The sequence below is a fragment of the Meleagris gallopavo genome, chromosome 7 (genome assembly GCF_905368555.1).
Source record: "Meleagris gallopavo chromosome 7, MGAL_WU_HG_1.1, whole genome shotgun sequence".
In the NCBI taxonomy this organism is placed as follows: Eukaryota; Metazoa; Chordata; class Aves; order Galliformes; family Phasianidae; genus Meleagris; species Meleagris gallopavo.
Window position 1 is genome coordinate 8,895,618 of NC_139410.1, and position 27,434 is coordinate 8,923,051.

Here is a 27,434-nt window from a genome sequence, read left to right on the forward strand (position 1 = left end):
TCCATTTCAAGGTTTTAACCATTCCCTGTGACTTTAACAGCCATCTTTATTTTGACTACTTACATTTTAATTATGTTTCCACTAACATGGATTGCTCCTTTTCCCTTTCCTAGCTATGGTTTTTGCAGGACCTCTCTCTGCCAGCTGGGGCCAGGCTCCACCATGAGCTAGGGGCAGGTGTTGCCTCTGGCCTATTCCTACCATGCAGTGTTGGTGGTCAGAGAGTTTTGGTGTTGTGCTCCTCAGCAGCACTCCCCAGCCTACAGCAAGGCAACCAAACTCTTCCCAGTGACATTTTCTACACCTGACAAATGTTATATCTTCCCTAACACCCTCAAGACCTGGCATCAAGACCTTGCCTGCTGCCATGTTGCGAGTCAGACCCACCACTACTGGTCTCCCTGGCTTGGCTTTCTCCAGGTACCAGTCTCCTCCTCATTTTCCTGCACAGCAAAATCTCACAGAAGTTGTTTTGGGAAGCACAGTGAGCAGCGGTGACTTGACTGCTATCATGTTGAACTTTGCAAGTGCTCATTTCCTGTCTGCATGCCAGAGATGAGCAAGGATCTAGCAGAAGAAAATGGGCACCACTCCCTTGGTGGTGGGAAATCTCTGTTTGAGAAAGCCACTGCTGGCGAGCACTGCATGTATCATGGTGTTTTCTGTGATTTTGAAAGAAGAGAACCAAAAAAGGGAAAATGGAAGCCCAGCTGCCTGCAGAAGCAGCACAGGGAGGTGCTGTGCCACCCACACTGGGGTGCCAGGCACAGGGGAGCAGAGCAGTGCCTGGATGTCCTGGTTTTATGATTTTGTTACCGGTATTCCACATCATAACATCATGTAGAGTACTGGTAGTTAAAGAGTTAATGCTACAGTTCCGTGGACTGCTGATTTTCTGGGTATACCTAGTTCTCAGAAGAGAAGAAGAACTACATAACCCAGAGGGGCTTTTGTTTCCATTTTCCATTCAGAGGGAAAGATAAAACTGCTCACAGACCATGAGACGTCCCCTTCTCCTTTCAGCTCATCTCTGCATGTGTGCTCCCTAGCTATCTCACCTTCAGCATTAGAATAAAGTCTTAGGTTTCAGGCACTCTCTCTCTCTTGTTTTATTTGATTTATTAGCCTCAATTCCAATTATATGGTGTTATGTTATCTTGTATTCTGGTATCTTATTTAGTCAATTAGCTTTCCTCCTCAGATTGTTGCCACTGTTATGTTTTTAGGTCCATCTCCCATCTCTCTACCTTTTCGCCTTCCCCCTTTTCTCCCTTCCCCTTTCCCGAGGTATGGTGTCCACGTGTCCCCCTGTCCCATTAGTCATGGAATTGGGCTTAACCAGCCTGTAAACCATTGACACTGTGAGCACGTGGGACAGGAGCAACCACTTCACACAGCAGGCTGTGGCTGTCAGCATGCACACAGAGCGTGGCCAGGCTATGCCCACAGGTCAGCAGAGGTTCCAGTCCTCACTGGGCCACAGCTCTGATTCCAGCCAGCCAGCAGTGGTGCAGGACCAGGCCCCTCCTGCCCCAACTACAAGTGCTGGCACAGGTTAGTGTTAGGAAACGTTTCTTCTCAGAAGGAGCGGTGATGCAGTAGCACAGCTGCTCAGAGAAGTGGCAGAGTCACTGCCAGGTGTTCCAGAGCCATGGAGATGTGGCACTGAGGGATGTGTTCAGTGAGCATGGGGGAATGGGTTGGGGTTTGACTTCATGATCCTAGAAAGGTCTTTTTCAACCTTAATGATTCAGTGATTCTGATTTGAAGAATTACACAAAACATTCTGATAATATATCCTTATAAGTATAGCCACTGAATTGTTCTATAATAAGATTAAAGCTTGCTTGCATCCACCATGGAAGATAATTGTGCCATAACACTGTAGATGGGGAGGCATGCTGTACCACTGCTCTACTTTAACAAGGAAAAAGAAACATGCAACAGGAACACTGTGCACCAGTTTTGTGGAGTCCTTAAGCTAGGATCCACACAGCAGGCAGAATGAGCCTAAAATGTGACAGTGTCATACTGTTATGTGATATTTGTTTTCCAAATCTGTGTGTGCAGACTTCTCTGCTTGTCCTTGCATCTTGTAGCAATGTTTGGGACAAAAGAAGTCTTTCATGGAGAGTTTTTTTGGAGAGTTATCCCAACGCTATCCCAGCGTTGCCTGTAAGAATATCTGCTTAATGGTAATAAAATTTTTGCTGGTAAGTTTCCTTGAATCCATTTCTTCATGTCGATCCTATGACACAGCCCGGGGCTAAGCTCTGCTTCAACTCAGAGCCCCAGGTTTAAACACAGCGCAACCAAGCTCTCTTGTTTGTTTCCAGAAGCGGAGCGCTGAAGGCCCCGCCACCATCCAACGGCTTTGCCGCCCGTTTAAGCGCTTCTTTCCGCGCTACACCGAGCAGCCCCTACCACCCCCATCGCCCGCCCCGGAAGGAAGAAGTGAGGACAGGAAGGCAGCCGGGAACGCCGCCCGGCAATCGGCGTCCTCGGGGCAGCGCTGTATGCGCACACCGCGTGGCCGCGTTCTCTTCCGGCGCGCGCCCCGCTCGGCCATGGTGGGGAAAGTACGGCGTCCGTGGCTGCACCGCGCCGTGCCCCGACCCCCGCCGCGCCCCGACCCGGCGCCGCCCGGTCCTGGCGGCCGCAGCGCGCCCGCGGCGAAGGTAGCAGGGCGGCAGGGGGAGCGGAGCGGGGTCGCGCGGGGCTCGCTGCCGTGACGCCGCGCTGGCTTCGATTTGGCTGAAGCTGTGCGCTTGCCCTTCGCGGCGGCTCCGCTCGTTTTGCAGTTAAACGGCGTTTCCCTGCCCTCGGCGGCTCCTTACGCTTTCAGCCCGCTCTGCTCGGTTACGGCTCGGTCCCTTCTCAAGGACGAGCGGTGGGAAGCGAGGAGACAGCCTCGGGGTGCGGCGGGGAGGCTCATCTCAGGCTGCGGGAAGAATTTCTTCGTAGAGGGTGCCTGGGGGTTGCCCTGGAAGCTGCAGTCCCCGTCCCTGGAGGTGGTTAAGGGATGTGCGGCTGCGGCACTGAGGGATGCAGGTTTGTGGTGAGACCGTCTGCACGGCAATGGCTGAACTCGGTGGTCTTGAAGGTCTTCCAGCTTCAGTGACTCCGTGATTCTATAAACCAGGGCGGTGGATCCAGCCTGCTGAGGGCCGTGGCAGGGCTGAGCACAGCCTGAATGGGAAGCGTGGATCAAGAGCTGGTGTGCTGCTGGTCAGCAGGACTGGGACTTACCAGCTCCTCCAGTCAGCAGTAACAAGGCAATTGCTCCTTCTGAGCTGCATGTGCAGAGGTTTGATGTTTGAAGTCGAATGGTGGTCCCGCACCATCCCTGTGCAGCTGTCTGAAGCTTTTGGGATGTTGTGAGGCACATCTAGTGGCCACAAGGCATGCCCTGCTTCTGTATGCACAGGGCAGGCTCCTGAAGGTGCCCTTCTGCAGCTACAGGTGCAGCTTAGCAAAGATGTCCAAGGGAGTGATCCTTGGCCACATGGTGAGATGCCAATAAGACAGGCCTGGTGCCCACTGGAGGACCTCGAAACAGAAGGTTGAGTTGAATTTTCTAAACATTCTCATTTTTAGGAAAGTTATGTGTTGAAGCTGCTGTAGCATTGAGCTTTGCCTGCTTGTGTCCCATGCTGCACACCACAGGAGTGAATGAACCACAAGGGTGATGGCTTCTCAAGGCAAGTGGGCCATGAGTCCAGGGGCTCTTAGGTTCACCCCACCCAGTGCTGCCTAGCAGGTCCTTTGTACACACCATGGGAGGCTGCAGGCCTTGTTCTTCAGTACCTTCCCATTTCTGGCCATGTCAGGTGGTGTTGATCTGCTGGCTCACACATAACCGTTAGGAGCTTTACATCCCACTAGATCTCAGCAGCTGGTAGGCCATTCATGCTTGTACCCTCCCCCCTTGTAGTAAGGGCACAGGAACAGCAGTAAGTGTTATTTATGCATCTACAGCTTTCCTTTGGAGAGGGAGTAAATAGGCTGCACCATGCTGAGATAGTGCTTATAGCTTTGTACAGTTGTGTGTCTGTGCTGAATGACACTTGGTTAGGGCAGTGAGTTCTCCATAGCAAACCAGAAAGGCTAGGGCAAAGCTTGGGGTTTAGAAAGTACTGCGTGCTTAAAGGAATGTGATGCTGAAGGTTTGATGCTAGTTGCTAGTTGTTAGTCACTCAGTCTTCTTCATGTCCCCTGACAAAGGCAACAGATTGAGAGCCTAAAACCTATCTACATTGGTCTCTGTATACATACCTGTTATAAGTCTGGCTTTTCCTGTGGGTGTTGTTCATAATTCAACTAGGAATAAACTTGAATTCAACAGAATGAGGTGGGATTCAGGTACTGGTCCATTAAGAATAGTAACAGCTCTGGGATCCAGCATGTTGGATGGTGGCGAGGCCCTGGGTACTCCCCCTGCCTGCTGATGAAAGGCACCTGCAGATCACTACTGGAGTGTATTGTTACTCCCAGCAGGATTGTACAGAGTTTAACTATCTTGTTTCTAATGAATGCTGCTGGTGATGTTGGTACTGACTCCTTGTTAATATTTCTTATCAGGACTGGGACTTCTCATCATCTGACATCTTTTCTGGGCTGACTATTGACCCTGATTCTCTGGTGAAGAAACTTGACTTGGACTCCAGAAGCATTGTTTCATCCAAGACAGGTGAGGAGCAGGATCTCAATTTGTAAGTACCCACAGGACTGTGAGATGCTTTGGAATCACCTAGTGCTGGAAGAAATAACCTTTTGTGGCCAGGAAAGCCATTGTAGGGACAAAGGTTCTGCTTTTGTGCTTCTAATGTTCTTGCTGTTTCGTAACCGTACCGAAGGTAGGAAAGCACGCAGATAATACTGGAGAAGTGTGTTCACTGGATGTAGCTGCTGTATTATGAATGGATACAGTGTTAGGTTGTGAACATAGACTCGTTTACTTCGCTTGGGATTGCATTGGCAGCGTTGGGCCTGGCAGATGTTGGCCTGGTGTCCTGTGCTCTTATAAGACACTGCTCTTTCAGGACACAGGAAAGCACATTCACTATCTGTGCTTCCTGTTCCCTTGATGAGAAGCTCACTTTGGTCTACATGATAGCTTCTGGGCTAGGCTGTGTAGCTGGAGCCTTTGTGTGGATGTCTTCCTGCAGCCAGAGGCCCCCAGGGTATGAGAGGACAGCAGAGTCCAGGCTGTCGCCTGGCCTCCAGGCTTCCTCTGTTGCTGCTTCTGCTTCACCAGCAAGTGATATTCATGCCTCCATATTTTGTCAGCAAATCTTGGGGGCTTTCTTCTGAACTGACTGACTGGCAGAGCACAAAGGGTCGTCGTCGGTAGTTCAGAGTCCGGTTGGAGACCTGTAACCAGCGGTGTTCCTCAGGGGTCGGTGCTGGGTCCAGTCTTGTTGAACATCTTCATCAATGACCTTGATGAGGGGATAGTGGCCACCCTCAGCAAGTTTGCTGATGATATGAAGTTTGGAGGATTGGCTGACACGCCTGAAGGCTGTGCTGCCATTTAGCGAGATCTGGACGGGCTGGAGAGCTAGGCAGTAAGAAACCAATGACGCCAACAAAAGCAAGTGAGGAATAAACTTGAGGAATAATTGCATGCATCTAGGGAGGAATAATTGCATGCACTGGTACAGGTTGGGGGGTGACCTGCTGGAGAGGAGCTCTACAGAGAGGGACCTGGGTGTCCTGGTGGACGACAGGTTGGCCATGAGCCAGCAGTGTGCCCTTGTGGCCTAAAAGGCCAATGGCATTCTGGGGTGCATTAGAAAGAGCATGACCAGCATGTCGAGGGAGGTGATCCTCCCCCTCTACTCTGCCCTGGTAAGGCCTCATCTGGAGTACTGTGTCCAGTTCTGGGCTCCCCAGTACAAAAAAGACAGGGATCTCTTGGAAAGAGTCCAGTGGAGGGCCACAAAGATGATGAAGGGCCTGGAGCATCTCCCATATGAAGAAAGGCTAAGTGAACTGGGTCTGTTTAGCCTTAAGAAAAGAAGGCTGAGAGGGGACCTGATCCAGGCCTATAAATATCTAAGGTGTGGGGGGCAGAGTGGCGAGGCTGGACTCTTTTCAGCAGTGTGTGGAAACAGGACAAGGGGAAATGGCCAGAAACTGGAGCATAGGAAGTTCTGCACAAATGTGCGCAAGAACTTCTTCACGGTGAGGGTGACAGAGCACTGGAACAGGCTGCCCAGGGAGGTTGTGGAGTCTCCTTCTCTGGAGATATTCAAGACCCGTCTGGATGCCTACTTGTGTGACCTGGTGTAGGGAACCTGCTTTGGCAGGAGGGTTGGATCTCTGCAGGTCCCTTCCAACCCCTGCGATTCTGTGATTCTCTGATTCTTTGTCCTGTCCAGGCTAATTTAGCATGTTGTTCCTTAGCAGTGCTTTACCCATGGCAACCTGAGAGCAGCCAGTTCTTTTATCCTGTCCTATGCTGATGCTGAATTCTCTATTCAAGGACTCCTGGATGGAAGAGTTAAGCTCACCAGTGAGTGTGCAGTGAGAGGAGTTGACAAGGAGGAGAATATATTGGCTTTTGTTTCCTGTTGCACAGAAAGAAAATGCTTCCATTAGCTGCTTAGTAGTAGACAGAACCTTGTATCTGAAACTGCTTCAATAGAAACTGACGGCACAGGTGATCTGACCTGGTGCAAATGTCTATTTCAAGATGTGTGTGATTTCCAAATATTTCATTTGCAAACTTGAATTAATTGTTCTCTCCATGCATGACTTTGTTTTCACGTACCAAGTAGTCAGGGCTATAAACAAACCCAGCAAACCCAGGGCTAGTGGTCACCTGAGCTGTGGTGAGCTGTGGCTGCAATAGTCCCTCAGTCACATTTTGGACATAGGGAGGGGAGATGGGAAGGTTGTGTGAGGACGTTTGCTTGAGATGCTTGTTCCCTGCACAGAAGCCTTAATGAACTGTATTGTTTTCAAAACACTGAGCTTACTATGTGTAATTCTCTTGAAAAAGGATGCATGTGCATGTGAACATGGGCATCTCTTTAATTAACTTAGACAACATGTTGTTGAGGACTGACAGCCTGCAATCCTGGTCTTTCCATTGCTGTGCATGTCTAGTTTATAAATAGACCTGGGCTGCTGGTCACTGTGCACTGCTGATGATGCAGATGTGCAGTGCCTGGCAATGTTTAACTCACTCCTGAGGCTGTGTGCTGGTGTCTTTCAGATCCTTTGTGCTCTCTTGCACTTTCCAAATGATCAACTAAAGACAGCTGTTTGTTTAGGCACTCGGAACCATATTTCTAAATTTTCTAATATTTCTGTATTATATTTCATGTGCTTTATCCCATGAATCTGGTCTCTTCCAGATATGAGTCTAGTCTTGGGAAGAGCTTGGAATTGGGTTAGCTCTTAGTTGATGTCAGCCTGAAACTTGGCAGTGGTCGAAAAAACCCAAATCAGCTGTTGGGAAGTAGGAGGAAAAGAAAACAAACTTGAGGGCAGTTATGCCACTTTATGAGTAAATCCGTGTTATCTGCAGATCTTCAGTACTGTGCGTGGTCCTGCCCTCCTTTTTTTCAGAAATTTTTAGCTGAGCCAGCAGCGGTTTGGAGAAGGGAGAGACAAGGATGGGCAAGAGCAGCAAGGGAGGGTGTGATGGAAATCAGAAGAACTGCATAGTGAAGGAGAGTGGCTGCATCTGTCGTCTATTCTGTTATAAACCTGGGAGAGGCAGTGAAAAGAGCAGACAGTATACATGCACTAAAATATGACATTTAGTGCATTGTTTAGAATGCAGTCCTGGCTATGAACCGATGTACTGACATGCAGAAATCAAACTCTATAACCACAGAGTATTCAGAAAGCTGGTATGTTTTATCAGCACTGTGCACACACTGGATGCAGGGGGAATATTCCCACCTAGCTTGCATACCAGAGGGCAAGAAAGGCACATAGTTAAAGAGTAAGTTGCTTACATACGCATTACATGTCCAAGAAAAAGCTTGGTTATTACAATGAGTCCCCAAAATGATTGACATTCCTCCCCTACCCCAAGTCTCAGCTCTTTTACACATGCTATCTTGACATGTGTCATGTGGTCTTTCTGATGAAGGTCATTGTGTTATTTTCTTGGATTTGGGTTAGGATGGAGGATGCTTGGCTGGCTCTGGTTGGTTGTCTCATTGGCCACAACTCTTTTCACCAATCCACTGCTTAGGCCTGCTACCTTGCATTCCAGAGATAGGATAGCTAATGATGCTATTTGGAAAAACAGGAGACCCACTGTCTGCACTAATTGTCTAAGTTTGTAGAAAAGCATCTGTTATCAGCAGCAAGAACCTGGCTTATCAAGGTCAAAACTGCAGCTGCTGATTCAACACCTCATGAGGGCACATAACTTTTAACCTAACTTTCCTTAATTCAGTATGAAGTGCATGCTGAATGCTTCTGTAGTTTTTAGAAAGGGGTTACATGCATTGGCGGAGGGGTCCATTGGGGTTTTCTTGCTGCGAGGACTTGTCCATGTTTGGAACATGCTTGAGTATTGGGGAAGCCTGACAGTTCTGCTTCTACCACTAGGGAGGCTGTGTGGGACAACTGGAGCAATAGTGGTGCAGGCTGTGCACTGGAAACCAGCTAAACAACAGCAAAGCACAGGTTACTCACAAGTGATGAAAGCTTTGTTTACAGGTCCTGCTTTGATGTGCTGGAGTCAGAGAGATGCAAATGTGTAGGAAACCCAGTTGCCGTGTTGCTGGGGCTCAGGGGGCTATTGCCCATAGGTGTCAACAGGAGAAAAAGCCTCTCTTTCTACTTCTTTTTCTCCTTTAGCTTTTGCTGCTCTTTTGGCTGTGCTTATTCTGAGAGAACAGAGAAGGAGCACAATACAGAAGTTAGTAAGGTTGGCATCTGTAGCAGGGTTGGCACTGCAGTTGCCACCAGTGTTCGTGTGTACCTGTGAAAATGTGTGATGGGACTGAAGGGAGATGTGAGACCTCTTGCTTTGGGAGGGTAAACTGCTGGTGTTGGTTCTTGTCAACTGAAGTTCCTGTTGTTTTCTGGGGATTTCTGAGGATTCTTGGTACATCTAGTGGAGCCCTGTGCCCTGTCAAAACATCTGCTATGCTCACTGCAATGGTCTTGTTGCTTTCCTTAGAGACAAGGCTGATTCAGAATGCTTGTTGTGTTTGGTGAAAGGTATCAGTTTGTTGGAAAATAGGTAATGTTTGCAGCATGAGAAGGAGAGGATGGAATTGTAATTCAAAATGTCACCGAAATAGAATTCATTTCAGTTGACCCTTGCATCTGTGACTGTAGGGAGGTAGTGGCCTAAAGTGGAAAATATTTTAATATGAGGAGCTCTGAGCCATGCCCTGCTATAAAGCAGACTTACTGCAACTACTTTCTTGTGCTCTGCTTCTTGTCATTAATTATTAGCTCATCTTAACACAAGATTCCAGATCATTTCCACATGCTTATAAGTGACAAAAGCCAGCAATGTTATGAACATTGGGGTTAAGTCTATGAGTTATTTGCTGAATGATTGCTTCCTATCAGTGTAGTTAGACACTGACGTAATATAAATCAAATTCTTTGCCATAATCTAATCCATGCAAGGACTTCTGTTACTAGTGTGAGAGAATAAATCTCATCTGGGAGAGCCTCTCTAGCGTGGGAATTGAATGTTTCCAGCCAAGTCAGAACTAATGGCCTGCCATATGGGGAGTGTATGCAGAATGGGGTTTACTTCTTAATCATAGAATTAGGGAATCGTAGACTATCTTCAGTTGGAAGGGACCCACAAGGATTTCCAGGTCCAGCTCCTGGCTCCACAAAGGACCACCCAAATCCAAACCCTGTGTCTGAGGGCAGTGTCTGCTCCCTGAGCTCTGATGTCTCGAAGCTCTGGAGAGTTGGTCCATGCCCACCACTCTCTCGTGCAGAGCCTTTTCCTAACCCCAGCATGACCCTTTCCTGATACAGGCCACCTCTTCTCTGGGCTGAACAAACCAAGGGACCTCAGCTGCACACCCTTTGCCCTCCAGACCACCATCTTTACAGCCCTCCTTTGGATGCTCTCTGATAGTTTTATCCTTCTTACACTATGGCACTTTTCTTACTTATATATTATTTTGAGCCGTTCTTTAGCTTTACCTCTGGCATTTTTTGCTTTCAAAAAGAGGCCTGTTCAAGTTGACTCTAGTAGACCACTTGCCTGGGAATGAGTGACTTTTCCTGCAGTTTGTGTTTGCTCCCTGTGTGCCACTGGTGAGCCAGGCAAATGTGAAACACAAATTGAAGGCTTTTGCTTTGTTGGTCCTGGGCTCATTAAGGGTCTTGAAGGAGATTGTAAGGAAGCATGGCAGGAGTTACCAAGGCAGGGGCACGGGCTGACATTAGACTAAGCAGAAGTTAGGTTGGGTCTCTTGGGTTGTTGTTGAAGCCTGGGTCTGCATGAGGTCATGCAGAGCTATAGCAGAGTTTCAGGCATGCATGCTGTGCTGTTCCCTTCTGTCTTGGGAGCTTTGGTTCTCTGGTGAGGAGAATGCCCTTGCAGCACAGGTTTCTGCATCAGTGGTATGAATAGGAGCAGAGGGATGAAGTAATGGAGCACCTGGCAGAGGCAGAAGTCCCTTCTGGAGAAATATGAAGATGAGAATATAAAATCAGACTAAGGAAGAACTGGACAGCTTGGAATTGGTCTTTCTTTTCCTCTTTCATGGATAACTTGTGGATTCCTTCTGTTATCAAGTCTGCCTCTGCAAAGTTACTAGCTGGCCTACTCTGCACCTTAACCTCTGCTCTGGTGTTCCAGATTTCCTGGGTATACCAGATAACTGCTTCTTCTCTTTGGACTCTGTAATACTTGTCCAATTTCCTTCTCCTTATGTAGCCTCAAGAAAGAAGCAGAAAACCTGCAGTTGGCAGGTTGGCTTTGTGGCCCTGCCACGGAACCATGTACTAACTTCATGTGATGTGATATGCTTTCCTGTGCTGATTTTTCTTTCTTTTTTTTTTTTTTTTTTAAATAAATGGTTTGCCGGGATCTATGTGATCATCTCTATTTTCAGCTTTGCTGCTCCTACAGTGTCTGGGCTTTCTGTTACTGCTGCAGTGGATTAGCTGTTGTATTTGTTGCTTGCTAATTGCACCTGTGGCCAGTCTCCTGTAACTCTTTATGAGTTCTAACAGGATACTAATCTTTGTGTCTTGTAATTCACTGCTATCTATTCCTTGTATTTCTCTTTGTCTGTGTCCCCTGAATTTTGCAGCTTTTTCTCTTCTATCCTCACCTCTCATCGCATTTTTGCATGAAACGCCTCTGTATGAGTCAGAGTTGTGCTTCTGGTAGGAGCAGGTTTCTTCTCTTGGGAGGATGTTTGCTGTCTTACTTTTCTGCTCTTACCTTTCTGCTGTGTCTAATGCTGATGCTGTGCACCCTCTTTAAGCAAATATTTTGTACTATGGCATAGTAGGAACAGGCTGGAGGTGTTGGCAGTGTTATCAGTGCAGACTTTGTGGGCCTCTCTGCACCTCCTGTGCAGCCTGCTGCCTGCCATCTTGTGCAGCCTCCCTAAGGCATCTAAAGCATCTCTCTTGTGCATGGTGCTGTACTGGCCTTGTGCAGATGGGTTTCCAGTTTTGTTTTGCTTTTTTCTTTCCTGATGCTTTAGAGAGTTTAGAATTTGAAAGACTGAGAATATCCTGTTCTGTTTTTATGAATTAATCCTTTCTGAATATCACTTTTAAGACTTTACTGCATTTTCTTGATGCAACTTCAGGGTGTTTTTAAGTCTGCTTGTGATGACTATTCTGTACATTCCTAGCAGGGAAAGCTGCTGGATCTTAACGATTCTGCTGCTGTCAGCTTTCTTCAGCATTTAATTCTGGGCCTGTAGCTGCCTTAATCTGTTCCCACTTCTCTGATGGGATAGGGCAACAGTAGATTTGCAGATTGAGGGTGACAGTAAGAGTCCTATGAGGAGTGGCTGTATGCGTGTGTGAAATGTGATGTGCTGTCCAAAGCAGCAAGATATTCCTGCTCCATCAGTGTCTTTGTCATTAACTGCCCAGACATTGGTCTCTGTGAATTCTGGGAACACTGAGCTCTTTCTTTTGCTGCTGTCAGTGGTGGCATGTTGGCAGTGCTCTCAGTTGTTTTACACTGAAACCATTTTTAACATCTTTGAAAACCTCTATTTGGCATATTGCTGCTCCTATAGAAGAAACTGCTGAGTACCTTTTAGGGTGGGATGTCCTGCTTTCATGGTTGGGGAACTGGATGAACCTGCGCACCCAGACTCCATTAAAGAAAAGTTTGAATAAAGCTCAGCCTTGATCATTTGAAGTTGTGTACCTCTCTTTGCCTGCCTCTCTCCTTTTGCCCATTGTGCAGCCTGCACAGGTCAGGGATGTGTCCCCAGGCTTTAAGATGGGCATGTGTCAGGACAAGCTGCAGAAGTTTAGTCACAGACTTCTCTCCTCCCTGATCATGCTGCCTCATTCCTTTTCCTTGCCCAGTGCTGGCCAGCTGTCTGGAGGAGCTGTTTGCCACTGAAAGCAGATGACATTTGAATGCATCTAACTGACATGGACCATGCAGAACTGAACCAGTGCTAGGTAGAGCTGCAGGCCTTAAACTGGCCTATGGATTGGTTGGGCCTCCCTGCAAAGTGCTAGAAGACACTCACTTTGCTGGCTTTCTCTTCCTCCTCTTTGGCTATTCTTGTCTTTCTTACCAATGCAAATCTTTCTCAAACAGTAGGAATAAATTATGCATCCAGATTTTTACTTTTTTTGTCTTTCAAGATGAGAGTCTGAAGTGGGAAAGAAAGAAAGCATAGTGGGAGCTTTTGCAGGATCTAAAGAGAGAGTCTGAGATAGAAAAACTGCAAGCATGTATCTGGCAACTGACATCATTCATGTGCATATCTTCTTAAGCTGTTTTTTTTTTTTCTATGATGTTGTATGTGAAAGTGCAAGTAGCCCCACCCAATTTACAAGAAAGCAAAAATTCCTAGAAAAGGGGAGATACTGAGTGGGGATTTAACAGGAAATGTGATAATCTTTACCTCTTTCCCAGCCCAAGATTGATAACTGGGTATGGAAAAATGGCTGTGAATGACTGCCTGTGTGCCTGTGTCTTTGTCATGTTGTCTGAGGGGTAGGTTGTCTGTCTTTTTGCAGAAGTGCAGTCAGTAAAACACTGTTCACTTCCAAGCATTGAACTGAGCGTTGAACTGAGCTGTAGCTAAACCTTTCTGTTATTGTACCCCCCACTGGCCTGACACAAACAGCAGGATACTCTCTGAACAGCGTGAATGGGATGGAGTGCTGACTGGCATGGAGCAGGTGGAACGCAGTTCATTTCTTATACAGCAGCAAGTTGAGAACCTGAATCTTCTGGAGAAGGAATGTTTTAAAATATATTACATATAGTATATAATATAATACAATATAATTAGAATTGGAGTAATAAATCAAATATAATGAGAGTGTCCGAAAGCTGGGGTCCTTACTCTAATGCTGAGACGAGATGGCACCCGCAGCCAAGACAAGCCAGAAGATAGAAAGGGGGAAAAAGGGAGTGTCGGGTGACCAACCAAGGTCTTTATCTGTTCCCCCGAGCGGAAATGATAACAGAACAGTGAACAGCCCCCTGGGAATATAGTAGCTCTTCTCTTTCGGGGCAGATACCTGGACCTGGAGTATTAACTCTTTAACTCCTGGTGCACTACATGATGTTATGATGTGGAATACTGATAACCAAAAATCATAAAACCATGAGATTTGATAACTCAGTATGCCACTTTACTAGTAGGCTTATAGGCTTGATGTTAGTTCTAAATCATTTCAGGCCTTAGAACTATTGGCAGTCTGCTTTTGACTATGGCTTTATGTGGGTAAATTTCTTGACGTGGCAATTTATCATACTTCCTACCTCACTGTTTTTGGCTAAAATCCTTTCACCTTTTTTTTTTCTCCTATGCCTTTAGGAGCTGTTCTTAAATTAAGAGAGTTAGATAACCTTGTAAGGGTAATTTTGCTCTCTGACTAATAAATAGACCTATACAGAGCTGAATGGTGTTTGAGAGGAACTCTAACACTGATGGATGGTATGGGAAACCTCTCCAGATAATTTTAATCTGCAGTACCCTCCATCAGAAGTCTGTAGATTGCAACAAATCACCTCAATGCCAGAGGACTCTTCTGTTGCTTAGGTTTAAAGGATGAAAACCAGTGAGGCCCTACTTCAAGAATCAAGTTGTCCAAGTTCTGAACTGCATGGGAGTGCTTGAAATTGAAAACAGTGACCCATTGCAGGTAGCTTGAGTGAAAATTTGGAATACAGTGGGAATCCTACAGTAACTTTAAAATACTGGTGCCTTACAAATAATTTAAAGAAAAAGTCCACACTGGTTAAAATCAGTTTAGTAATTCATTGTCTGTGCTGTGTGAGGCCCTCTGTTTGAATAGCTGTGTGAAACTCCAGCTTAATCAGAGTCAGTGCAATTAAATGAGAAGAGCTAAATGAATGTCTGAAATCTGTGCTGCTTCAAGAGACATGTTGTGAGTGCCTTTTGCCAGACCACGGAAATCAGTTGTGTTAATATTTATGGAAGTAATTAACTTTTTTTTCCTTCCCTTCCCTATGGCTGTGGCTAAATCCTTATTCTTAATATTAACATTTTAAAAACAATTCTGCAATTAGCTTGTGGTCATGGATACTCATCGCTATACAAACAATAACATTTTTCAGAATGCCTGGAGCTGCCAAGATGTTTGCAGTCTGTTTCAGGGAGAGGAGGACATCAGTAGCAGGAAGAGTCTGAAACAAGTCTTCAGAGTTTGCACAACATGTCAGATCATTCTGAGTGCATTTTCTGCTTGATTCCTGTGACTCTGTGACATTCACCACCTCTGAAGGTTGAGTGTGTGCTCACCTGGATGTAAGGGAGACGAGCCTGACTGCTGGACCTGCTGTAGGGCTGAGAGCTGTGCTGCTGGGAATCATAAAACCGTAGAATCATTAGGGTTGGAAAAGACCACTAAGATCATCTAGTCCAACCCATCACCACCATGCACACTAAACTGTTTCCCTCAGTGCTACATCTGCCATTTTCTTGAAAACCTCCAAGAAGCAGCTGTGAAGCTGCATCTTCTGGCCTTTGTAAGACTTGAGTGCTCGAGTGTGTAGTTGATAGGTCCAGTGTCAGTCCCTTGTGCCACGGAGGGGCTCTGCTGCATTGAGACTCTTGCATCCAGATCAGGTATGAGGGGCATAGCAGTTTGTGTCTGGTGCAGCATCTTGCTCTGTGAGATTATGACTCCCAAAGCCTTAAGAGGATACTAATGTAGCAAGGATTTCTTCTCCTTAATTAGTTTTATGTGGTCAGGTGTTGTTACACAAAAATAAATCAACCCTGCTTAGGAGAATACTGGAGCTGGAGAGAGTTACTGACAAAAATCCATGTGTTGTTGATTTAATGTTACAGCCTTGGCATAATTGAGTTACACAATTACAAATGCTTCAAAGGAAAGGAGGCCGAGTTCTGCATTTGTGGCAAAGATATCACCCAACATTGAGTCCAAGTAAGGACTCCTCTGGGACATGGCTGGAACAGTTACACACTGAGTAAAGTGAGAAAGAAAAATCCCATGAGGGAGAAGAAGTGACTGTGGAGAGAGCCAGACTGACAGCTCTGGAAGTTAAGAGCTCTTCCCTTGTCACCAGAGCAGGTATGGAGTTGTGTCAAACTGTCAAACATACTTCTAAAATACATACCCTGGGAGTTTAACTTTTAATGTACACTCTACTTAGAATATTGGTAGAGATTGGTAAAGGATGGATGGGAAATCTCCTTTCAAGGTTGTCCCTTCTGACTGGCTTGGTCATGCTTTTGAGCATCACCTCAAAATCAGTCTCCTCTTTCTTCTGATAATACAGCTGGGAAATGTCCATGTGAGGAACATTATTCTGCTTGGGTATTCTTTCAAGGGTCTTCTGTGCTAAGATTGCCATCTGTATAAATCAGATCACTGGATTACCAGAGATAAATCTCTGCTTTGCCAGTGTAGGTCTTACCTGAATTATGAGCTGTGTATTTAATAGTAGAATTCTCAAGAGCTGATGTCTGTAATTCAGACTAAGTCTGGGATCCATGGTATTATTGCATGTAAGTTATCCTTTAATGGAACAGTCTCACTGCCTTGATGTGTTGGTTTTGTTTTAGTGTAGAGTCAGTTAACAAGGGCACTCTGTAATCCTTCAATTACCCTACTGATGGCCCATATGTTATAATTATGGGAAAACTTAATACTCATGTGGAGCTATCTTTCTCCCTCAGTCCACCAAAATTGCAGTGCACACTTAAAAAGAAGAAAGAAAAAAAAAAAAGGTACATAGTGCTGGTTTCTGTGCTGAGATCCATTCTGCTCAGGGGATCCTTGGTTTACAGAGGTAATAAAAGACTATTTGTGAACAATTATGGGGAAGATTTTCTTTACACTGGATGAGTGCAACAGCTTGAAATCTGTTTGCCTGCTGACTCTGGTTTTGTCCAGAAATGGCATTATTGATGATCATATTTGGCATAACTGGTAATGGCGCAGCATTTGGGTTTAGCTTTTTAGTCAGTTGGCTTATGGAAAGAAAGGGTTTTGTTTCCTTGGTTTTTAATAGAGGGAGTTTTTTTGTGCTGTAAATCTCGATGGACATGGTCTAAGCTAAATGCAGGAAAAGAACATACAGAAGGATTAAATACAGTGAGTTCAAAAATATTCTGGGTAGTTTGAAATGGTAATTTGGGCAGATTTTTATTGAAGTGGCAGTGTTACAAGTATGCCATGAAGCTAACCACAGGACATGCATTATGCAGAAGAATGTGCAGATGTTCAGGCAGAGAGTCAGCTTGAAGGTACTCTGGAAGGCATTCAGTGTAGTGATATTAACAATAATTACAGCAAAGCAAGGTGTTTCAGAGAGTCTGGCAGAATACTGCAGGGAAAATGAGAAAGGCCAACTCCCTTCCTGGCTCACTAACACTGCTTGATTGTATGTGAGAAGCGTGTGTGTAGTCAATAGTTCTGCTTAAAGAATTTGGGCTTCTGAGTTATTTTGGACATTCATGCTATACATGTGTATGTTTGTGCTTTGAGCTGATTTACTTCTGGTGCATTTCATAGTTATTTTTACACATTCTTACTTATATCTGTTTTCTTCCAATTCCTTTTGAAAGAAAGATTATTTGTAAATTCAGGTCACTGGATGTTCTTACGAACCTGGGAAAGGGCTTGTCTAGCATGGGTGGGACATTTCCTAGCTGCTACAGATACAGGCTATATCTGCCTGTGTGTGCAGGAGCTATTTTACAATGTATTTCAAGTTGAAAAATCCTGGTATATCACCAACAGAGGTATACAACGTCTCTTCCAGACTGCAGGAAATCTGCTGGCAGAAACCCTGATTCTGAGTTCAAGTTACTTTGTTCAGTAGCACTTTGAACTGATTCTCAGTGATGCTTTCAGCTGTCACTCGTGGCTCTTGTTATTGGTTCTTGATCCTAAGGCTCGGCTTATAGGTCCTGCTGCAGATGCACAGGATGCTTTAGTAGATTCTGTTTATATGGGGTTATTATAACTTAATGTCTCTTCTTCCTTCAAAATAGAGGGTGTTGGCCTCCTTCCCTGTGTTGGGTGTAGGTGGCAAGGTTTTGCCTGCAGAGGGACCTCACAGGAGGAGCTCTGGACTCAGTCAGCTCCAAGGGACCCACAAACAGTGACTGTAAGTGATAAGTGACTTTCTTGTCTTTATCACAGCCCTCTTTTGGGTTGGAATGTGCGACTTCTCCATCTTATTTTCTCTCTCCTTCCTTGTTGAAGTAGGGAGAGCACCTGAGTTGGTGTCTGGCAGCAGGCCCAATCCATTATGTGACTAGCTGTTGCGATCGAATTCAGTACTAGGCTGAACTGTTGCTCTATGGCTGTTCCTCAGCTCTCCTCACTTGCTCTTTTAACTGACTGTTGAAGAATCACGAAATGGAATGTGCTCTGAATATTGTCCAGACTGACAGAGGCTTTTGCATGAGAAACTGAGTTCCCTGCCTGTGACTCACTTTTCGTTAGTGGAGACAGCTGTTGAAGAAGGTCATTCCTCTACGTTTATGTTATACTTGCACTTAATGATTTTGTCACGTAATAGATATTTTGTAGCCATGACCTCTCCATCCTACTCTAAGTAATCTGTTCTTTGAAAGCCTCAGTATCTCTTGCCGTGACACATTGCAGCCTTCAAAGTGGATTGGAACTGAAGGACAGTTGCCTTTGCCATCTCTCTGTTGTGCATGTTTTGGTCATGGAAGCTGCAAAGGTGGCTTGCTGGTATACTTGCTTGTATCCTGAAGGTTCGAGTTTCTCCCTTTCTCCCTCTCTTTGGGAAAGGAGAACAGAACCAGATATGGTCATATACTGTATCATATCTATCTACTCTACATAAGCTTGGGAAAATACAGAAAGGTCTTGGATCTATCCAGGTGTTTCTTCTGTATGTCTGTAGATCTTGCTGCATTTGTGACTTCATTGCTGACAGCTCTGTAGCAGAACAGGGCATGCCTCTGGCAGAGTAGAGCATCTCTGAGAGTGCTCTGTTTGAGATGCTAGATGTGCTCATTAGAGGGCAGTAGAATAACTCCTCTTTTTTCTAAGTCAGCTTTATATTTTTGAATAATATTTTTTTGCTCTGCAGGATGCAAAGCAAGTTTTTCCACTTCTTCCTTCAGTTTTTCCAAATGTAATGAGTTTATAAAACAACGCTGTTTATGTGAAAACATTGCCCAGTATGAAGGATCATAGAACAGTGATAGTAAAATCTGCTTCTTGAAGTTTCTAAGTGCTACCAGCTGAAAGGAGATGGAGCTTCTGTAGCATAAACCACAAGCAGCTAACACTGTATGTGGAGAAGCATCCAAAGGAATGCTTCACTGCTAACTTGTTTTTCTCTCAGCCTAATTCTTATATGACCTATATGTCTGTAGGGATCTACTGATTTATTTCTGTACCCCAGCTGCTACTTTTTTCCGCTTGAAGAAAATGTTAAAGAGCCAGACTCTTTTTTTCAGCTGAAAGTAATCTTTACATGAAATCTGCTAGTACCCCTTCTGTCTCCCCTGTATTTTTCAGAAGGCTGTAGCCCTGTTTTAGCTTTTGCAGGTAATGTGTTTCTGGCTTTAAAAAGAGCTGTGTGGAAGCCCTGGCTAGGAATGAACATCTCCAGCGTGTGTTTTGTTTATTAGTAATATTTTGCACACTGGTAACTTCTCTGGGGAGAGCGAGTTGGTTTGGGGCAGCTGGAATAGCAGGAAAAATGAATTTTTCTGTTTTTATCAGCATCAACTATTGTTCTAACAGATGGCTCTGATTTTGCAAGGTTCTCAGTGGAAGCAAACTACATTCACTAGAAGAAAATTAATATTTCAGAGGATGTACAAATAGATTTTTGTCTTGAGAACCTTTGGGGAATCTTTTTTCTCTGCAGCTCCCAGGCCTAGAATGGCAGACCACTCATGAGAGCTGGCAGGGGGAACATGACAACCTTCTGTCTCTTCTAGAATGTTCTGGGTGTTTGCATGGTGTCCTGCAGATTTCCATCCCTCCCTCAACGTAAGGGATATGTCTTCACATGCTCTGCTGGGGCTGAAGTCGCAGGTCCCTCTGTACGTTTTAGGGGCTATGTGTCCCTCATTTGGGTGGGGAACCCTGGCAGAGTGCTTGGCTTCTGAGCTCCGTTCTACAGTGTTTTAAAGGGTAGAGATATTCCAGTCCACAGACCTTGCAAATGGAGCAGCCTTCTTGACACTGGCAAGCATTGTTCCTAGTACAGCAGTTTGGATCTGTCCTCTTCCTGGAGAAGATTGTGCGTTCTGGGTTGCACTCCACTAAGAAGCTGGCATTTATTCATGTCTTAGCTGTGACACCTCAGCAAAGGCAGGACAAATGGATTGTTCCCTTTCAGGAAAAGGAAGCTGAACAAAGCCAGAAGAATGAAAAGCGTGGTGTATGCTGCGCAGCTCCTGGAACATGAGATAAAAATTAATATCCTGTCAATAAGATAAAAGAGTTTAAGTAAAAGAGTTTAAGATCAGTCTTACTCCAGTGATGAGTCTGTAGGTGCACGGTGTCTAAACCTGTTTGACTATTTGGTCTATATAAGAAAATCCACAGACAGTGTTTGTTCCAGCAGTTCTCATCAGCATGAAGAAGTGCTCTTCATGCCAGTGTACCCAGTGCAATCAAAACAATATGAAACGATTTTATGCTGGCTTTTTTTTTTTTTTTTTTTTTTTTTTTTTTTTTTAAGTGAAAGGAAGTCTCTCTTTTTTAAGAACTTACCAGATATTTTGCTGGGAAGGCTGTGTTGTCAGTGGCTGTGTTTTGCACGTGGTATTGCAAGTATTGCAAGACAGTCATTTGGGAAAGTGTATTTTTTTTTATTCTAGGAAAACTTTCCTTACAGAGATGGTTCCATCTGAATGAATTCCTTGGGCTTGTCTGGAGTCAGTGAGTGCACCCACATGCGTTGTACAGGACAGCACTGCTCTGTGAGCATAGAGTGATGAGCACGGGGCAGAGAGGTGTCTTCCTGAAGCCATCGTGAGTGACAGGCATGTCTCACAGCTCTGTGTTTTGGTGCGGTGACAATGGAGGCAATGCTAAATGTCTGGTAGCCCTGAAAGCTGGGAGCGTGTCAGATAAGAACTTAATAAGAACTTACTCTGCTTTCATTCTTCCTCACCCTTTGCTTTCTTAAGGTAACATGATTATTCCTTAAGCAGTTTTCTTCCATCATTATGTAACATCATTACAGGGAGTGTAGATGGTATAATGGAGCTGTGGTGAGAGCTTCGTGTTAACTAAAGTGTGTTATAAAGTCTGGGCAGTAGTGTATGCCATTCACTGAGGCTTGTATTGTCTTTGCCTGCTACTTGACAGCATGAAATATAATGCGATGGAGCCCTGCCATTTTTAGAAATAGCTTTAAAATAGATTCTGCCATCAGAATGTCATTCCAGAATGGGTAATAGATCCTGTCTTGCAAGTTCAAATGAAGGAAAGAGGGAGAGGTGACAGTATGGAGAAAATGTTATGTTCCCTTTCTCCTAGAGGACTCTACATTCCCTTCCCTTCCCTTCCCTTCCCTTGCCTTCCCTTCCCTTCCTTTCCCTTCCCTTGCCTTTCCTTGCCTTGCCTTGCCTTGCCTTGCCTTGCCTTGCCTTGCCTTGCCTTGCCTTGCCTTGCCTTGCCTTGCCTTGCCTTGCCTTGCCTTGCCTTGCCTTGCCTTGCCTTGCCTTGCCTTGCCTTGCCTTGCCTTGCCTTGCCCTCCCTTCCCTCCCCTCCCTCCCCTCCCCTCCCCTCCCCTCCCCTCCCCTCCCCTCCCCTCCCCTTTCCTTTTATTCTTGTTTTGTTTTGTTTTGGTTTTTAGAATTTAATCTTTGTTTAAATGTTCTGAACACATATATTTGATTAGAGAGGCGTGCTCTAATTTAAGACTTGTTTGAAGAAAGGAAATTGTCTTATGTGAAAATAATTATCGAAAAAATGATGTGCACCCAGCAGGGTTGCAAGGTCCAGCTTTGGCAGGAGCTGAAGAAGGCTGTAGGAGGTGTCTGCTAAGGTTTGTCTCAGGGCTGAGCCCTGCTGCAGGGCTGCAAGGCAGAAGGGGAATATCAGGCTGGGCTGTACCCAACTGCAGTGTGCTGCATAAGATCGCAGAGCTGGTGATTGCATTAGTGCCTCAGGGCTTTTGGGAACTCTGAATTGTTTGCTGAAGCAGAAGAACAGTTGAGACAGCAATAAACCAGCAGCAGTAGGAAATGTAGGAGACTGAAAGAGGTGGTGAAGCAGTATTTAGACCAGTTCCATTTGCAGAGCATGAGGAGGGAAGGAGACTGAAAGTGCTGGGCACTTATTAGTATGAGTGTTTTCATAATGACTTTCAGTTTACCTGATGAAAAGATTATGGATTAGGCTCACTGAGCTGCATAATCAGCAACAACAACAACAAAAAGAAAAAAAACAACAGAACTGTCACTTTGATCACTTGAATCCTTTTCATGGTTAAAGGGCTATTATGATCATATGATCTTAATGCAGAAAATGGATCACATTTGGCCTGTACAAGCTTCTGATATTTCCAGTCAGAAGCAGACTGGAGCAGTATGAACAAAGTATGCTTTGTACTTCTCAAGAGATTTTTCTTTAGCAGCATCTTTGAATGCTTTCCAATTTTAAGATCTGCTTTAGGTGCTCCAAAACCAGGAAGGAGGATGAATGGGTAATGAGGTGCCAGCAGCCTGCTACTGTGTGTTGCTTTTTGCCTCACTGCTTGTAGTTAAAGCTTAGCAATGAGCTGAGGGTTGGATTTTGAAGATGTGCCTTTACAAATCATTTGGGAAGTTTACCTGGATACTTTCACCCTTCTTCCTTCTTTATATTTATGTCAGCGATACAATGGGAAGAAATTTGTCTGCTGAACACGGTAGGCATTTGTTAACACAAACTCAGGTAAAGTACAAAAATGTAAAAATACTGCCTTTCTGGAAGAAGCGAGGCAAGCTTCTTTGTTATTTGGTCCCAGCCAGGATCAGACACCAGAGGTTGCTGTCAAGCTGCACAGAAGAACATGTGTCCTGTCCCTTTGCCCAAGCAAAGGACGAGTCTGGTAAATGTCCAAATGTGGCCCTTCCTGTAGCCTAGGAACTTTTTGCCATCCCATAGCCACTTACCCAGAGCATCTTGGTCAGCACTGTGGAGTGAGCTGAAGTCAGTGTTTGACTTAGACCAGACAGCTTTTGAGCATCTCCAAGGAGTGACACTCTCCAGCATCTCAGGGTGAGCTGTGCCAGTGTTCAGCCGCCTGCACTGTGGAAAAACTGTTTCCTCAGATGGAACTTTCTGTGCTTCAGTTTATGCCCACTGCTTCTTGTCCTGTCAAAACAGTTGATAACTTATTGTGCAATTAGTAATTTCCTTCTTATGCTCTTAGTTCTACTGAGTGATGACAAATACAAAAATAGGTACTTCTAACTTCCATTGTAGAAGAAGGTCAGAATCTTGCGCTGGATTTGCAATAGACAGGAAGTGGAATCTGTATTGTAAGATAAAGATTACAGAACAGCGTTAGCAAATTGTGGGCTATCCTGTAAATGCTCCATTGATTGGTCAGATGTACCTGTTTACCAAAAAAAACAGAGAGCAATGTTGAATAAAGGTAGCTTTTCTCCTGGTATCTTTTATTTTGTAGATATTAAGATATTTACATAACAGTTTCAAAATGATATAACTAGTCCTTGCTTGCATATAACTTACTTGAAGGGAAGGGTGTTTTCAGTGACTTGAGATGAGCTGTCCTGTGGCAAGCCTTGACCTGAAGGGAGAGATCTTCCGTAATGTCTTCCCTTCTTCCCCAGCCCTGGCATGATGCGTCATGCCAGCATGAGAGCTGCAGCAATAAGAGATTTCCTGCCAGTGCGTGGCAGGATTTTTTCAACAGTTCAGGTTTGGTTAAATGTTATGGCTATTTTGGTGTGGTAATAATGTTGAACATACCACACTGCTCAGTCTTGCTCTACTGTATAGCTAGAAGCAGGGCATGCCCTTCAATTTCACCTTCTCTTTACTATCATTCTTTGCTAGCTTGATTAATTGCAAACTCCCAACTTGTTATCCCAGTTTTATGTGGGCTTATGTGGATTTCAGCACAGAGGGTTTGTTAGGAACAGGGAGATGCTTAACCTAGGTAACAGAGCTCTGGTCCACACAGTGATTCTGGTAAATGCAGTTCTGGTGTTCAGTCTCAGCACATTGCAAAACCTTGGGTTGCTGTGGCTGCCTGCCTGTACTTTCTTTCTTGTCTTATGACAATTTCTAAAACACACTAAAGCTTTCAGTCCTCTCCTGTGTGTTCTCCTTTTGCAGAACAGAGGGTCTTCATCTCTACAGGTATCTTTGAAGACTTTGCATGTGAGGTAGCGTGTAGCAGGGGCCTGCATGAAGTATTCCTTGGCTTGCTGATGGAAGGAATGAATTACTGAGGGAGAAGAAAGGGAGGAGATCCTATGGTAGTGTTAATCATCATTCTTTCAACAGATTGATCTGGGAGATATGGTCAGGTATCATTCCCAAAAGCTTTCTGTTTAGAGCATGCATTCAAGTTGTCCTTTTAGGATTCCTCTGCCAGCTGCTCCTCTCTTCTTAATTCTCATTGTGGCCTAACAGTGTGACTCTTCTGGAGTCAAAATAGAGAGCGTGTGAGTCTGGATGGGAAATGAAGCTGTGGTGTCATGTCAGCTCCTGCTAGTTCCCTGCCTCTGATAGTGTTCCTTTTCCCATGCCAAATATTGCCTTATTTCAATGCATTGATTGTTACTTTGTTATAATTGAGCGCATACAGCCTCCAGTGCATAGTAACTTGTGAAAAACAAAACAGTGAGCTTGAGGAAGTAGAAGGCTGTAGGTACTGACAATGCAGAATACTCTGAGCTATGAGTGTTTCTGCAGAAGTTCCTTCTGTCCTCCCTTGTGAGCCCAAACCGGGGATGTGGAATGCTCATGTGTTCATTCATGGCAGGCTGGAATAATGACAACTGTTGGCCTGTGGTCAGGATGCTACTGATATATTTTCTATCTCAAACACATGATAGATGTTTCTTATTTCTGGGATGAACTCTGAATGATCAGTTCAGCAATCTCAAAACAACTTGCTACTACTGATAGTGAGGTGGCTTTCTCCTGACTGTGCGGTTTTCTGTGCCTGCTGCAGTCTTGGTTTGCATCAGCTTGCTAAGCCAGCAGAGAACTAACCTGAGTGGAAGTGAGCTATGTTTTCTCATGGCAGGGGCACACCAAAACTGGGGTAGGAGGCTATGCGGGAGGCAAGGTAGAGGAGTGTTGGGACTGCAGCAAGCTCTTAGGTAAGCTAAGCTCTTGTTTCCCCTCACCCTGATCCTGTGCTCTCCTAGAGTCTGCCTGCTGTTGTCTCTGTGCCAAGTTTCCAAGCGTCATGTGCTGCTGGTATTGATACTGCTTCACGTTGCATGTCAATCTTTCCAGAGGAAATAGCCCTGTCTCTCTGTCATTAACAGAGCAATCAATCACAGTTGATTTTTTTTTTTTCCTCTAGTTCCATTAGAGATCAGCAATCCAATATTTTGTTCCTGGGGCAGGTCAGCACCTTGCCTATCTGTTCCCTGCTCTCCAAGTTCCCAGTGAGTCTCCCAGCAGGTCTTCAGGGATGTATCAGAATAGGCAGTCCTGCATTTTTCATAGACTTGCTGGAAAGTCTATGAAAGTCATGCTGGAGATGCTCTCTCACATTTGTGTTGTTCATAAGTTATTCTGATTTTTAATGTGAATGCTGGATCCCTGAGTTTTGTTTAGAAGCAAATAGTTTTGCTTTGCTGATGGACATCTGCTTCTTGAGGGGAGCAATCTTGTTAACAGTAGGTAGGGCACTGGTAAATTTAGTGGCATGCTGGAAACAAGAACTGTATACAAGCGTGCTGTGGAAGGCTGTATGCCAAGAAATTGCATGCACTGAATGGAGAGGTTTTTTGAGTCAAGTTCCTTCCTTGATGCACACACAAGTCTAGCAGAGGCCGAGGTTTACACACCTTAGATGTGGCTGCCTGCTCTGTCAGTTTTTTGTCTTTTGTCTGACATGTTTTTCTGGCACAACAGGTTGGCGGAAGCCCAGGTTGATAGAGTCTTAAGCACTGTTTCTGTTTAATGGGAGATGTTCTGGGATAGAAAAACAAAGAAGTTGACTTTTAGCTTCCTTGTCACTCTGTCTCTCATAATATTCTCTTGGAGAAGCTGGCAGTCTGTGGCTTGGACAGGTATACACCCTTTACTGGGTAGAGAACTGGCTGGGCCAGGCCCAGAGACTGGTGGTGAATGAAGGTAAATCCAGGTAGTAACAGGTCACAAGTGGTGTTTCCCAGGGATCAGTACTGGGGCCTGTCCTGTTTAATCATAGTGTTTGAGTTGGAAGGGACCTTTTAAGGGACCCTTCCCTAGTCCACCTTCCCTGCGGTGAAGATATAGATGCATCTACAACTAGATCATGATGATCAGAGCCTGGTCCAGCCTTATCTTGAGTGTCTCCAAGGACAGGCATCCACCATATCCCTGGGCAACCTGTTCCAGTGCCTTATTGTAAAAAGCTTCCTTATATCCAGTCTAAATCTCCACTCTTCTAGTCTGAAACCATTTCCCATTGTCCTGTCATAGCAGATCTTGCTGAAGAGTGTGTGCCCTTATTTCTTATAGCCTCCCTTCAGATACTGAAAGGATGTTACCAAGCCTCCCTAGAGCATTCTCTTCTTCAGGCTGTACAGGACAAAGTTGGTCAGGCAGGACTTGCTCTTCGTGAAACCGTGCGGGATCTTCCTTATCACCTCCCTCTCTTTCACATATCTTAGCATAGCTTCCAGAAGGATCTCCTCCATGATCTTCCACTGCACTGAAGTGAGGTTAATGGGTCAGTAGTTCCCTGGCTCATCCTTTTTACTCTTCTTAAAAATGGGTGTGACATTGTCTTTTTTCCAGTCACGAAGGACTTCACCTGACTACCGTGACTTTTCAGAGACCATCAAGAATGTCTTGGCAGCTGCATCAGCTAATTCCCTCAGGACTCTGGGATGCTTCACGTTGAGACCCATAGACTTGTGGATGTTCAGGTTCCTCAGGTGGTCACGAACCTGATCTTCACTTACAGTGAAAGGAGCATTGCTCCTCCAATTCCTGCCTTCTGAACCATCTGCTTGAGGTAGAGCAGTCATTAGGGAAGTCTGAGGCAAAAAGGTTGTTGAATACCTTTTCCTTGTCTGTACGCCCTCCTGGACATTCCTCTTCTGGTTGATGTACCTATATAAGGCTTTCTTATTCTTCTTTGTGCCCCTTGCAAAGTCCAGTTCCAGTTGAGCCTTGGCTTTCCTGACCCCATCCCAATACAGCCTAGCAGCATCCCTATACTCCTCCCAGATTACTTGTCCCTGCTTCCACCACATGTGCATTTTTTCCTTGTTCCCCTGTTTGACCAGCAGGTCCCAGTTCAGCCATGCTGGTATCTTGCTTTCCTTTCCTGACTTTCTATACTTGGGTATGGAGAGCTCTTGTGCCCTAAGGAAAGCTTTCTTAAAGACCTGCCAGCTCTGCTCTGCTCCCTTGTCCTTTAGGTCAGATTCCCAGGGGTTTTTGTTGACAATTCTCTGAAGAGCTGGAATTTGGCTTTTCTAAAACTAAGCTTTCTGTTTCTCTTTGTCCCATATCCCTCAGAAGTGTGAACTCCTCCATCTTGTGATCACGACAGCCCAGGCAGCCTCCAATGCTGATGCCACCAATCAATTCGCTCACATTGGTGTGCAACAGGTCCAGCATTG

General features: G+C 45.2%; 1 protein-coding gene across 4 annotated transcripts in view; it reads left to right on the forward strand.

Annotated features, from left to right (window-relative positions):
* The first annotated feature begins 2,448 nt into the window (after window positions 1-2,448).
* SLX9 (SLX9 ribosome biogenesis factor) overlaps window positions 2,449-27,434 on the forward strand; it is a 48,533-nt gene continuing 23,547 nt past the window's right edge. The window contains exons 1-2 of one of the 4 annotated variants that reach the window (XM_085227854.1): window positions 2,449-2,678; window positions 4,582-4,690. In XM_085227854.1, coding sequence (XP_085083980.1) covers window positions 2,517-2,678; window positions 4,582-4,690 — 271 coding nt within the window. In that variant the 5' untranslated portion in view covers window positions 2,449-2,516. The remainder of the gene's footprint in view (window positions 2,679-4,581; window positions 4,691-27,434) is intronic. The other 3 variants (XR_014884317.1, XM_085227853.1, XM_085227851.1) reach the window with 3 other exon arrangements.